Below are 13,897 nucleotides of genomic sequence, written 5' to 3'. Positions count from 1 at the left end.
GCTGTCAGCTGCCCCCCCTCCCTTGAGCTCCGCCTGGCCGGGCGCTGGAGCGCAGGGCGAGGCCAGGGCGGGGTCTCGGGCAGTCTCCTGCGGATCCCGAGTGGAGTCGGCCGCGGAGGGACTGCACCGAGCCCTAGGAGACGCCGCGCCCCGCAGCCGCCCGGGCTGGTCCCCCGCCTTGAGTGTGGGCCCCGCCGGGATGGGGAGTCGCCGGGGCCCGGGCCAGCCGCGGGCCGGCCTCTGCCTGCTCCTGGCCTCTCTGCAGCTTCTGCCCCGGACGCAGGCCGGTGAGCTGGGAGAGGGGAAATAGGACCTGGAGTGCAGGGTCCAGCGAGGCTCCCAAAGACGCCGCGGAGTGGGGAATGCGGGTGTGCACGTTGCGTGGGGCGCTAGTGTTTGACTCTGGGCGGTTTGCGGGTGTGACAGTTTGGGGGGGCATGGAAACCTGTGACCCTGTTTCGTGGTGTATGCATGGGAATGCATGCAATTTATAGGTATGTGTGCGTGCGCAGCCGTGAGCTTATGTGTGTGCTCGGAGTGGGAGTTGACGATTGTATGGATATGGGCGATGGGATAATCCCTGGGAGAATCTGTGATTGAGTTGTATCGCGAGGGTGTGTCTGTGTGTGGGGCTGATTTTTAAAAACAACCGCGTGTGTTATGCGTGTGATTGTGTGTCTCTGGGTGACGCTATGAGGGCTGTGGTTGTGACTTGGGGGATACATAGGTAAATAACTGCCCATGAGGCTCATTCTAAGGGGGATGGTAGGTGGGGATTGTAGAGGGTTGACCTGGGATTCAGAGCTCCCTTGGCGGCTCCCCAAATGGCTTCACCTTATTCTTCCTCTTCCTCCTTTGATCCCAGTTAGCGCGCTCCCACCTCCTTTCCCCCCCATACCTGCCCCCCTCCCCCACCCCGCGCTCCCCAGAGCCGGGATCAGCACCATGGACAGGGCCTCGGGAGGGCCCTGGGGAGGGGCGAGACGGGGCGGGGTTCAGGGAAGGGAGGGGCGGAGTGCGGGCCGGGTGGTGGGGGGAGTGGAAGTTGCTACCCCAAGCTGAGCAAGCCTCGGGTGTTTTTCCCGGGGAATTTCTCAGGGCCCCCCAGGGGGTCCCGGGGGCCGCCGGACGGATGAGTCAGCGCTGACGCACGCCCAGCTGTGCGGTTCTGGCCGGACGCCACGCCCCTCCCCTCAGGGTTCTGGGTCGGGGGGCCCCCAGGGCTTTGGGAAGGTCGTGGTTCTTCAAGTGTGATTAAGGGGGCTTCCCTGGTCTAAGATACCCCAAGTCAGGCCCTCCCGGTAATCCTCCACTAAGGTGAACTCAGACGCAGCCCACTCCCACCCGAGCACCCTGGCCCCTCCAACTTTCTCAGCAGTTCAGAGAGGTCCCTGCTCACTCAGATGATCCCATATTAGCCTATGCCCCGTTCCTATGCTCACATCCACACAGTCGTGCGATCTCAGGGATGCATTTCGAATATAAGGCCCTTGGGACACCAAGAATGTTAAACACCTGATGCCCACGCCCAGGCCACCCCATCAGCCATCCGCCACATGGCCACAGCTTTTGTCACCCGCCTACACTTTCAAACTCTCACACGTTCTCCCACTGGCATCTACACAAAGCAGTAAATATTCTCAACCAGTCACCCACTTGCTGACTTGGCCGCAGTCTTACAGATAACCTCACGCCTGTATCTCGCTCAAGTCTGAGCTATAACAATCACAGATTTCCCTGAATCACCTGCAGAACCTCTGACTCACTGCTGGGATGCCAGAACAAGTAAAGAACTGCACCTAAACACTCCATCATAGGCCGAATATTCACAGACATAGACACACCGCAAAGCACACGCTCAGCTAGTCCCTGGATCGTATAGAGTCATACACATGCTTGCACAGCCTCACCCACATACATTATAGCACGTACACATATTTGCACATTCATATAGAAGCTCCCCTACACATCTGAGGGGTCCCAGCCTTGTCCCAGCCTGATCCCTGCCTGCCTCCCTCCAGATCCTAGACCCCACCCAGCATCTCCCTGGGGTCCTAACCAGCACGGGGGAGAGTCTGTGGGGAGAAGGGCAAGCTGGGTGCTTGACAGACCCCCACCTCCTGGCCCTGCAGGCAGAACTCAATGCCTCTTGTGTATTTCCTTGTCACCAAGCCAGCTATGAAAAGAAAGGGCAGTTAGTTTCTGAAAGGCCATGACAGAAGCAACTCAGATTGAAGTAGGAGACATTTGGGTTAGGTGATGGGGAAGGCTTTTAAAATGTGATTGAGCAGTTGGTCGAGGGGAGATCCTTCTGAGTCTGGGTGAAAAGAGAGCCTGGGAGAGCCACGCTGGGTGGAATCATGAATCTCAGCCCTCCCTGGGGCTCCAGCCTGGAGAGAGGGTAGCTGGGCTGATTATTCCACCCAGGAGTGACCCTTGTGGTCAGGAGAGCCTGGGAGTCCAGATCTTAGCCCCAGGGGGCTGTAACCCAAATACCTCTTAATGACAGCCCAGCCATAGAACAGGCAATTCAGGCAATTAAAGATGGGGCTGGTGGAAACAGCAGAGTTGTTGGGGAGTGGGTATGGATAGAGAGAGAGAGAGAAAGAGAGAGAGAGATGGGGAGAGTAATCTGCATGTAGAGATAGAGAGAGGCATGCAGAGAAAAACAGATGTGAGAACCAGGGAAGTACCAAGAGGCAGAGACAGAGAGAGCTAGAGAGTGCGAGCGAGCAAGCGAGAGTTAGCAAAAGAGAGGGAGAGGGACTGATTCAGAGCTGGACACAGAGAGTGGGCTGCGGAGAAGGCAGGGAGGGGGAGAGAGGAAAAATAGCAGAAGTTTGGGGCAAGAGAGAGCTGAGGCTAGAACAGGGCTCTGTAGTCTGGTGAACGCGGGATCTGACCCAGGAGGAGTGGAGATGGGAAGCCCACATCTGAGCCCCGATCTCCCCCGAGTCTGGCCCCTCACCCTGGCTCCCCAATGGTGAGCTCAGCCGAGCCGCCCCCAGGGTGAGGTCATGGCAGATTCGGCAGAATCTGGCTCCTGCCAAGAGGCTGGGTCAGGGGGTCAGTGGGACAGTCTGCTGAGGGGAGGGGGGTCAGGCAGGGGCTTTGGGCCCAGGGGAGGACCCCGCCCACCCTTGCCCAAGCCATGTGGTTCTACTTAGCACTGGCCAGGCTGCGCCGGGTGGGGCTGGTAGGACAGCCTGGGTTAAGATCTGATTGGACCAGTCTCTTTCTTTGCTGGGATGAGAGGGAGAGGGTCAGAGGGAGGAAGTCAGGAGGTTATCAGGGAGAGGTGGTCAGAGGAGAAGTTCAGAGAGGGTGATAAAATGGGGAGGTCATGGGTTGAAAGAGACTGGGATAGGCAGAGGAAAGAGGTCAGGGGGTAGTCAGAAGGAGATGGTCAGGGTCAGGCAGAGGAAGGTCAGAGGGCATGGCCAGAAATCAGTGGGGATCAGATAAAGTGTGGTCAGAGGGAAGAGATCCAACATGGCAGTGGTCAAAGACAGGAAGTCCTGGGTGATGGTGGTCAGAGGGAGAAGCCAGGAGAGGTGGTGGTCAGAGGGAGGAAGTCATGGGTGAAGGCTGTCAGAGGAAGTCATGGACGAGGGTGGTCAGAGGGAGGAGGTCAGAGGGAGTGGAGCCAAGGGAAGAGGTGGGAAGAACATACAAAAGGAGCCCCTCCTCTCTAAGCGGGTTTCCCCTGGCAAGGGGGCTTCAGGCCTGGGAAGCAGCCCCAGGGAGCTGGTGCGGGGGAGTGTGGAGAGGGGGACCGCCTGGCTCTGGGGCTCAGGCCAGGAAGCTTTGATTCATCCCAGAACTAGGTCAGCTTTTTTTTTTTCTTCTCACCAAAAACCGAGGGGAAAAAAACAGGAGTCAACAGGCTGATGAGGCCGGAACAGCTGTGGAGGGGTGAGGGGATCACAGGTCCCAGGCCTGCTCCTTCCCCCGACCCATAAACACAGTTGGGGATGCTGAGTCCTCCAAACTGAAGCTGATCGCACAGAATCCTGGGCTTGTTCTAACTGCCCCGCAACCCACCTTCTTTCTCTAGCAGATCCTGTGGATGTGCTGAAGGCGCTGGGCATGCGGGGGGGCCAGGCTGGGATCCCTGAGGGCCCCGGCCTCTGCCCCCAGAGGGCCCCGGAGGGTGACCGAGCATTCCGGGTGGGCAAGACCAGCACACTTGGTGTCCCCACGCAAGAGCTCTTCCAAGGTGAGTCGGGGCCAGAGGGGCTCTGGGTCATCCTGGGAGCTGGGGTCACAACACGAACTGCCCCCTTCCCTCTGTCCTCCCAGATGGGCACTTTCCTGAGAACTTCTCCATCCTGATCACCCTGCGGGGCCAGCCAACCAACCGTTCTGTCCTTCTGTCCATCTATGATGAGGGTGGCGTCCGGCAGCTGGGCTTGGCCTTGGGGCCAGCTCTGGACCTCCTAGGTGACTCCTTCAGCCCCCTCCCCCAGCAGGTCAACCTCACGGATGGCAGGTGAATATGGGGAGGGTGGGGGATCCCGGGAGGGTGGGTGAGGGGCGCCCCTCCTCTGAGACTGTGCTCTTGCAGGTGGCACCGTGTGGCAGTCAGTGTGGACGGTGGGATGGTGACCCTGGTGGCTGATTGTGAACCTCAGCTCCCCGTGTTGGCTCAGGGACCTCGATTCATCAGTACAGCGGGACTCACTGTGCTAGGGACCCAGGACCTTGGCGAGGAGACTTTTGAGGTAGCCTTTCAGGGATTGGGCTTCCCTCATAGCTCAGTTGGTAAAGAATCCGCCTGCAATGCAGAAGACCCTGGTTCGATTCCTGGGTCAGGAAGATCCCCTGAAGAGGGGATAGGCCACCCACTTCACTATTCTTGGGCTTTCCTTGTGTCTCAGCTGGTAAATAATCCACCTGCAATGTGGGAGACCTGGGTTCTATCCCTGGGTTAGGAAGATCTGCTGGAGAAAAGGCTGCCCACTCCAGTATTCTGGCCTGGAGAATTCCATGGACTGTATAGGGCATGGGATTGCAAAGAGTCAGATACGACTGAGTGACTTTCACTTCACTTCACTTCAGTGATGGGGAAACTGAGGCAGAGGGCTGAAGGAAGGTTTGTCTGCAGCCTGAATCCGGAGAAGAGATCGGAGAAGGGAAGTATCCAGCTTCAATTCAGCACCAGGAAGCTGAGAGAAGGGAGCCCTTTCTAATGCATCTTTGTTGTGTGCTGTGAGACTGTAGAACCACGAATCAATCATTTGTGATGGTGCATACTAGGCTTAGGCTTCCCAGGTGGCACTCGTAGTAAAGAACCTGCCTGGCAATGCAGGAGACAAGAGAAACGTGGGTTTGACCCCTGGGTCGAGAAGATCCCCTGGAGGAGGAAATGGCAACCCACTCCAGTATCTTTGCTTGGAGAATCCCATGGACAGAAGAGCTTATCGGGCTATAGTCCATGGCGTCACAAAGAGTTGGACACGACTGAAGCGACTTAGCATGCACATACCTACTTGGCTTATGGTGGGAGGATAAGACTGTGATGCGTGACCACACTGGCTGTTGTGATGGTGTGTGTTGCCAGCAGGGCAAGGTGTCATGAGGCTCTGTGACAGATGTGTTTTCAATGAAGTGATTGTCGTGCGTGTCATAAAAATCCAGGGAACTCATCATCTGGTTTCCTTCTTTTTCTAAAAAAGAAAATGTCTATTGTTACAGCTGTGCTGGGTCTTCGTTGCTGCTGTGGCTACTCTCTGGTTGTAGTGCGTGGGCTTTCCCTTGTGGTGACTTTTCTTGTTGGGGAACACGGGCTCCAGGGCACGTGGGCTTTAATAGTTGTGATGCATGGATTTCGCTTCACTGCAGCGCGTGGCATCTTTTTGGACTAGGGATCGAACCCATGTCCCCTGCACTGGCAGATTTTTAACCAGTGGACCACTGGGAAAGTTTCTGTTTCCCTTCTTGTCCCTGGTACTTTGAAGGGCACCTGACTCACAGTAGGTGTCACCATGTGCCTGAGAAAAAAAGGAACAAATGTGCCTCTGATGGGACAGATGTTTTTGGGGTGTGGCTTGTGGTTTGGCATTAGCCTGATGGAATCTTCCTGCTCTCAGTTTTGGGGTGCAGAGGGATTTCTGGGGCTGTGGTGGGGCTATCCCTTCCTTATACTTAGTAGTGGTGATTTGAGTGGAAAAACATGAGACCTTGATGCTTGGAATGGGAATTGGGGTCAGCCTGTGGACCCCTTCGCCAACCCCCACTCTCTTCCCAGGGAGATGTCCAGGAGCTGGTGATAAGCCCAGATCCCCAGGCCGCCTTCCAGGCATGTGAGCGGTACCTTCCTGGCTGTGATGACCTGGATCCTACAGTCACCAGGGTGAGTACGGGGCTTGTCCTGCAGTCACCGGCTCAGACATCGCTGGCCCCAGGTCTCAGGAATAAGTGAATTCCGAGCCCTGTCCGTGGGGCTCAGTGACCCCCGCCCTCAAACCATTCCTAGGCATGAGTGACTTTGACTTCCAGTCACATAACTGACCCTTGGCCCCAGATCGTATATTGACCTTGACCCCTGTTCCCAGTGCTGAGCGAGCCCTGGCTTTAAAACACAGGGCCAGTGGCCCATTTGCCAGCATGACCTCCAGTGATCTGAGTGATGGAGCTTCCACTCAGGGACTCTGGGTCTGATTGGAATCCTCTCCCCAGGCCCCTCAGGGGGAGCCAGAAACCCCTCCCCCTAGGCGGAAGGGGAAAGGAAAAGGGAAGAAGAAAGGGCGAGGTCGTAAGGGGAAGGGCAGGAAGAAGAAGCTCAAGGAAGCTTTGGCTGCGAGTCCGCCTCCTGGGCCCCTGGACAACCAGGTAAGGGGTCTGCCCTTTGACTGCCCTGCTTCTGGCCTCTGATCTGCACTGATCCCTTTTGCCTCATCCAGGGTCTCCCCCTCTGGTCTCCAATCCCTGACTTTTGACTTCTCTCGGCTGACCAGTCACTGTTGGAGGGGGTGCTGATCCTGTCTTAGGAGCTCTCTCATATCTTCCTCCCAACCTCCAGTTCTGGGGGTGGGGGTGCTGGAGGGAGGGGGCACACCCAGATGAGTACATTGTTATTAGCAGGGTTCTTGTGAAGGCTGCTCTTTAAGAAGAGCCACTGGCTAGGTTCAGTGATGGGTTTGTTGGTTTGTCATTGTTTGGCGTTGACTGGTTGGGGTTATTCAGTGAAGGGTCACTCACTAGGCGGGGGGGGACTCATTGGAAAAGACCCTAATGGTGGGAAAGACTGAAGGCAATAGGAGAAGGGGATGGCAGAGGATGAGATGATTAGATAGCATCACTGACTCAATGGAATGTGAATTTGAGCAAACTCCAGGAGATAATGGAGGATGGAGTTGCCTGGTCTTCTAACATCCATGGGATTCCAAAGAGTTGGATGTGACTTGGTGACTGAACAACAACCATGGCAATTAGGGGCACACTATTTGGACTCCCTGACAGAGGTTACTGGTTGAGATGGGTTACTGTAGGGAGATATTTATTAAGGTTGATGTTTGGGGGTTTCTAATTGGAGTTCATTCTTGGAAGCCATTGATGGAGGCCACTGTTGGTGTTATTGGTGTCACTAGTTTAGGCCTAATGGTGGGGGAGTGTCATTGTTGAGGATCACTAATTGGGGAAGGCGCCAGTGGGGAACCATTGATTAGAAAGCACTAGTGCAGTCACCAGTTGGAATCACTAGTTGGGGAGTGATTTTGGGGGTATCATGGATGACATAGTTAATTTGGGAGTCCCTGATGGGCAATTAGTTGGGAAGTCATTGATGGGCCATTGGTTAATGAAATTACCGTCTGGGGGTCATTGGTTGGAGAGCACTAGTTGAGTTCACTTGTGGGTATTCGTTGTTGGAAGATCACTGGCTAAGAGGATTCATTGGTTAGGGGGTCACTGGTTGGTACTTCTTGTGGAGGGTCATTGGTTGGGGAGGTCACTGACTGAAGGAGTAACTGGTTGGGGTCATTGATGGAAGTCATTAATTGGGGGGCCAGTGATAGGTGACTGGTTATAGGAATACCTGGTGGAAGATCAATGATAGATTATTAGGAGGTGTTTTGGTTAGTCATTGGTTAGGATTCTTAATGGGGGTCACTGATCACAGGTTATTAATTGGAGGGTCACTAAATTGGGCTTCCCAGGTGGAGCTAGTGGTAAAGAACCCACCTACCAAGGCAGGAGATGCAGATTTGATCCCTGGGTTGGGAAGGTCCCCTGGAGGAGGAAACGGCAACCCGCTCCAGTATTCTTGCTTGGAGGATCCCATGGACAGGCGAGCCTGGTAGGCTATAGTCCATGGGGCCAGAAAGAGTCGGATACGACTGAAGCGACTTAGCATGCATGCGTGCAGTGGATCATGACTGTAGGAATAATTGGGGGCCAGTGATGGTGGTCATCAGTTGGCAGGGCCACTGTGTAGGTGTCCCTGATAGGTGCCCTTTGTTGGGGTCCCTGTTTGGAGGGTCACTGGTTGCATTACATCTGTTCTCAGCATCAGTGTGGAGAAAGAGGTTAGCACTTCAGCCTAGAACAGAGATGCCAGGACTATTCTACCCTTCCTCAGCCCCTTCCTCAGTGCCAACCCTTCACCTGGGTCCCCACCACCCGCTTTGCACCCTGACCCAGTTCCTTTGCAGCTGTCTGGGCCAGCAGGAGCTCGAACTCCCCCTCTGACTGCAGCCTGGCTGGCTGACCGCTGAGCTCTGCCTTGGGAACGGACACATGAGCTAGGCTTCTGGGAGTCTGGCCCTGAGTGCTGGACATTGACCTTGACCACTGGGCTTTGGATCCAGTCCTGCTGTGCCTCCCAGCCCTGGCCAGCCCCGTCTGGCCTCCACACACGAGGGCTCCCCCTGCTGGCTGTCCTCATCCAGCCAGTACACTTTCGCCTCCATAGGCCTGCGGGTGGCCTATACTCCTCTGATGTTTTTTGAGAATCCTCCTCTGTCCCCCTCCCTGGACTGAGTGCTCTGAGAGACAGGGTCTGTCTCTTCCTTCACCTCCCTTTTGCCTTTTTTTTTTTTTTTAAAGTATCTTCCCTTTTCACCTTGTCTTGGGCTTCCCTGGTGGCTCAGAGGGTAAAGAATATGCCCAGAATGTGGGACACCCAGGTTTGATCCCTGGGTTGGGAAGTTCCCCTGGAGAAGGAAATGTCAAACCACTCCAGTATTCTTGCTTGGAGAATCCCATGGACAGGGGAGCCTGACGGGCTACAGTCCATGGGATCGCAAAGAGTTGGACACAGTTGAGTGACTAACACTTTCACTGTCTTAGCTGTGGCATGTGGGATCTTTCTTAGTTGCAGCATGTGGGATCTAGTTCTCTGACCAGGGATTGAATCTGGGCCCCCTGCATTGTGAGTGCAGAATCTTAGCCGCTGGACCACAAGGGAAGGAACTCCCTTCCACCTTGATTGTCCTGGCCCCAGACCTGATACTCTCTCTCTGTCCTTCCTCCAGACCTCCACTGACATCCCCAAGACAGAGACACCAGAACCACCTCTGTCTCCGACATCCACGCCTTTGGTCATCACCACAGCTGTGACCTTTGGTAGCAATGGCACCATCCTAGAGGTTGGTGGGAAGTGGACTGGGCTGGGAGGGAAGGTCCTGGGGTGGTGGCGGTGGCAGACGATGAAGAGGTCAGGGGCAAACTTTGGTCTGTTCCAATGTCCTCAGGAGGGCCTGGACCCTGACAATGGAATTGAACTGGAGACCCTGGAGACTGAGTTAGCCAGAGAAGATGAAGAAGAAGATGGTCCCACCATGGGCCCCCTCTTCCGGGCAGCAGAACAGTCATGGAATACTGAATTCCAGATCTTTCCTGTGAGTCTGGGTGGCTTAGGTGCAGGGACTCCTTCCTGGAGCCACACTTGGCCACATCCTCTTTTTTGCTTTCTTTGCTCTGGCCTAGAATGCCTTCCCACCACCCCAGTGCAGTTGACAAATATTTATCTACAGATACTGTGCTAATGTGACAGGCATTGTGCTAATGAATGGCTCTGTGGGTAGAGTGATTCATTTGGCTTTTAGTCTAGGCATGATGAGAAGCCCCTGGAGAGGAAACATGACTTGGAAGTTTTCAAAGCTCTCTCTGGTGCGGAACAGCCTATGGACTGTAGGGGGAGCCAGGGAAACTAGCGGTCTATGCAAAAGGAGAATCCTGCGGACAGAAGAGCCTGGCCTGTTACAGTCCACGGGGACGCAAAGAGTAGGACATGTCTGAGCAATTAATATACACACACATGCAAAATAGAAAGTGGTGACCTGGATGAGAGTGGTGGTGGTGAGGGGAGGGAAGGGGTGGGGGAGCGGATAGACAGGAGTGGACTGATTTGAACCATGCCCCATTTTGCTCTTGCTGCTGAAGGTGAAGAAGGATGCTGAGATGACTGGGTAGATGCATGGTGGCACCACTGAGTAAGATGGGGAATGAGGGAGGAGCAGGTGGAAAGGGTCAGTGATCTTATTTTGGATGTGCTAAATTGGCAACTGGGCTTGCCTGGTGGCTCAGTGGTAAAGAACCCGCCTGCCAGTGCAGGAGACGCTAATTCGATCACTGGGTTGGGAAGATCCCCTGGAGAAGGAAATGACAACCCTCTCCCGTATTCTGGCCTGGAAAATCCCATGGACAGAGGCGCCTGGTGGGGGCTTCAGTCCATGGGGTCCCAGAGAGTCGTACTTGACTGAGCGACTAAACAACAGTGACAAATTGGCAACCTTTATTTGGTTGTCCGTGCAAGTGATTGGTTAGAAAATTCTGGAGCTCAAGGGGTGGTCTAGACTAGAGATAAAGACTTAGAACTCATTAGCAGAGAGATTCTATCTTTAGTCCAGGGATTGGAGGAGATTGTCTAGAAAAATACCACATATAGGGAAGGCCCCCGCCCCCACTCTCATCCAGGTTACCCCTTTCTATTCAACCAAGCCTTGATGTTGGACAGGGAAGAAAGTGAATAATCCTAACCATCTTAGCCTGAGTGCTTGTGGTGTACTAAGCATTGTTTTAACTTCTTCATCCTCCCATGGGATGTATAGGGTAGGCTTTGACCCATGAACTTTGCAGGTGAGTCTGCAGGACTTGAATAAGTTGAATAAGTGAGAGGCAGTTCCAGGATTAAGGTCCCACAGCATGTCCCAGAGTTCATGGTCTCCACCTTGCTGCAGCACAGCCAGCTCAAAACTGGAAGCTGAGCTGCTCGAAACATATTGGTTGAAGGAAGAACAACAGAGGCAGCTCAGAGAATGGACTCTGTGTATGCATGAGTGTCTGTGTGTGTGTTTAGTGTGAAGTCAGTTAGCTGAGAGTTTTGTGTCTGAGTTCCAGGCTCACATCTCTTTTCTTTCTACCCCCTGCCCCAGGGTGCTGGGGAGAAAGGAGAAAAAGGAGAACCAGCCGTGGTTGAACAGGTAAGGGGTCTGGGGCGGGTAGAGTTGCAGGGGTATGGGCAAGAATGGGGGTCATACTCCTTTCTCCCCCAGGGACAGCAGTTTGAAGGACCCCCAGGAGCCCCAGGACCCCAAGTGAGTCATGACTGAATTCCTCTCTTCTTGCCTTTTACTTCCAGTTGGAGTGTTTGATCTCCCGGGGTGGGGAGTTGGAGTGTAATGTTGCCATATCATTCAAAGACTGTTAGATACTTGAGGCTCAAAAGATGAATGAAAAAGGGGATTGAGATGTGAAGCTGGAGCTTTATATGGATCAGCATAGCATTGAGGGGCCAGGAGTGGCTCAGCGATGGAGTAGGAAGGTCAACACGGGGCCACGGTCAGTGGTGGGCCGCAAGTCCCCTTGGCTCAGACTTTGCACTTCTCATGACCTCTGTTCCTGTCTGCAACAGGGGGTGGTTGGCCCCTCAGGCCCTCCTGGGCCCCCAGGATTCCCTGGAGACCGTGGTCTACCGGTAAGAGAGTCTCTCTGGCATGTAACCTTTTGGGGGAGGGAGATTTCAAGCTGTGGAGCTGAAGCTGGGAGCATGGCTGGGGCTGGGGACATCACATGGGGCTGGCACTATCCCCTCCTGCTCCTCTTTTTCCCCATTTGTGAATTGCCATCTGGCTCCTCTGCCATCTTGGGGGGGGGGCTATCCCCTGCTCTCCTCCTTCTGTCTCTATCCCTGAGTGTTTCTTGTCTCTTTCTCTCTATGTCTGTTTCCTCACCCCTCTTTCTTCTGTCTCTTTCTGTTTCTCTTTCACTTTTTGTCACTTTCCCCCTCCCTCCCTCCATTTCTCTGTGTTTGTCTTGTCTTCCATATCTTCTCCCTCCCTGCCCCTCTCTCTCCATCTCTCTGCCTTCACCTGTCTCTCTTGCTCTCTCCCGCTCCGTTTCTCTCTGTCCCCTCCTTCCCCTCTCTTTTGCTCCATCTGTCTATCTCCATCCCTCTGTGTCTCTCTTCCTCTCTCAGGGCCCTGCTGGCCTCCCAGGCATCCCTGGCATTGATGGGATCCGGGGACTCCCAGGCACTGTGATCATGATACCGGTAAGAGGGAGACAGGCTGGCCTGGCCTTGGGGAGTGGAGTCCTGACCCAGGAAGTGGGGACCTCTTGTAGAAGTTACCCTCACTACTAGTTGCCCTCTAGTTCCAGTTTGCAGGAGGCTCTCACAAAGGACCCCCAGTATCCTTCCAGCAGGCCCAGGCTCAGGCAGTCCTGCAACAAGCTCAGGTGAGGGGAGGATAATATGGGGACTGTTGGAGGGTGGGGCTTCCCCACTGGCTCAGCGGTAAAGAATCTGCCTGCAATTCAGGAGATGTAGGTTTGATCCCTGGGTCGGGAAGATCCCCTGGAGAGGGGAATTGCCACCCACTCGGATATTCTTGCCTGGAGAATTCCATGGACAGAGGAGCCTGGCAGGCTACTGTCTATGAGGTGGCATACAATTAAGCATGCATATCGGGAGGTAATGGGAGGACACTGAGAGAATGCCAAAGATGGGAGACAGTGAATAGTCAGCAGACAGGTGGGTATTTAACTCTCGACGATGACTTTGTGGGGATATGGAAGACCTGAGGCTCTGTTCCCCTCTGTCTCTTTAGCTCTCTATGAAAGGCCCTCCTGGCCCGGTGGGGCTCACTGGACGCCCAGGTCCCGTGGTGAGTAAGGAGGCTGCATGGAAGAGGGGACGCATCCGTGGAGATGACTCTAACTCAAACTCCCTCTAAGTGCATCACCCTATCTTTCTTCCTCCAAGGGCCTCCCTGGGTATCCAGGTCTGAAAGGAGAGATGGGAGAAATGGGGCCTCAGGTGAGATTTGTGGGGTGAGGGGCGGGGTGGATGGGAAGGTGGATGTCTCCCACGGCCACAGGATAAAGCGCGAGTTGGGGAAAATGGCAAAAGGGCTGGTGATACGCTTGCAATTACTGCCTTTTTGATGTTTGAAATTGTGGTGCTGGAGTGTCCCTTGAACAGCAAGGAGATCAAACTAGTCAATCCTAAAGGAAGTCAACCCTGAATATTTGTTAGAAGGACTGATCCTGAAGCTGAAGCTCCAATAACTTGGCCACCTAATTCAAAGAACCAGCTCATTAGAAAAGACGCTGATGCTGGGAAAGATTGAAGGCAGGAGGAGAAAGGGGCAACAGAGGATGAGATGGTTGGATAACATCACAAACTTGATGGACATGAGTTTGAGTAAACTTCAGAAGATAGTGAAGGACAAGGAAGCCTAGCGTGGTGCAGTCCATGGGGTCGCAAAGAGTCAGACATGACTTAGTGACTGAACACAACAGGGAATGACTTAAACTAAGTCCTTACTCTTTGTTATTCCTTTTCTGCCTCCTTTTCTTTCTCTTCTAGGGTCCCCGAGGGCTTCAGGGACCTCATGGGCCCCCTGGCCGAGAGGGAAAGATGGTGAGTGATTCGTAGGTCTTCAGGTCATCC

At 54.3% G+C, this 13,897-nt stretch overlaps 1 protein-coding gene across 2 annotated transcripts in view; it reads left to right on the top strand.

Annotated features, from left to right (window-relative positions):
• Positions 1 to 13,897, top strand: part of COL5A3 (collagen type V alpha 3 chain) — a 46,102-nt gene continuing 32,205 nt past the window's right edge. The window contains exons 1-16 of one of the 2 annotated variants that reach the window (XM_069589225.1): positions 1 to 287; positions 4,061 to 4,219; positions 4,303 to 4,492; positions 4,568 to 4,724; positions 6,251 to 6,355; positions 6,682 to 6,834; positions 9,477 to 9,590; positions 9,696 to 9,842; positions 11,379 to 11,426; positions 11,499 to 11,540; positions 11,858 to 11,920; positions 12,422 to 12,496; positions 12,598 to 12,681; positions 13,053 to 13,109; positions 13,208 to 13,261; positions 13,814 to 13,867. In XM_069589225.1, coding sequence (XP_069445326.1) covers positions 200 to 287; positions 4,061 to 4,219; positions 4,303 to 4,492; positions 4,568 to 4,724; positions 6,251 to 6,355; positions 6,682 to 6,834; positions 9,477 to 9,590; positions 9,696 to 9,842; positions 11,379 to 11,426; positions 11,499 to 11,540; positions 11,858 to 11,920; positions 12,422 to 12,496; positions 12,598 to 12,681; positions 13,053 to 13,109; positions 13,208 to 13,261; positions 13,814 to 13,867 — 1,590 coding nt within the window. In that variant the 5' untranslated portion in view covers positions 1 to 199. Of the gene's footprint in view, positions 288 to 4,057; positions 4,220 to 4,302; positions 4,493 to 4,567; positions 4,725 to 6,250; positions 6,356 to 6,681; positions 6,835 to 9,476; positions 9,591 to 9,695; positions 9,843 to 11,378; positions 11,427 to 11,498; positions 11,541 to 11,857; positions 11,921 to 12,421; positions 12,497 to 12,597; positions 12,682 to 13,052; positions 13,110 to 13,207; positions 13,262 to 13,813; positions 13,868 to 13,897 lie in introns of both variants that reach the window. The other variant, XM_069589224.1, reaches the window with a different exon arrangement.

Source organism: Ovis canadensis, chromosome 5 (assembly GCF_042477335.2).
Source record: "Ovis canadensis isolate MfBH-ARS-UI-01 breed Bighorn chromosome 5, ARS-UI_OviCan_v2, whole genome shotgun sequence".
Lineage (NCBI taxonomy): Eukaryota > Metazoa > Chordata > Mammalia > Artiodactyla > Bovidae > Ovis > Ovis canadensis.
This window is presented reverse-complemented; position numbering and strand designations above follow the sequence as displayed.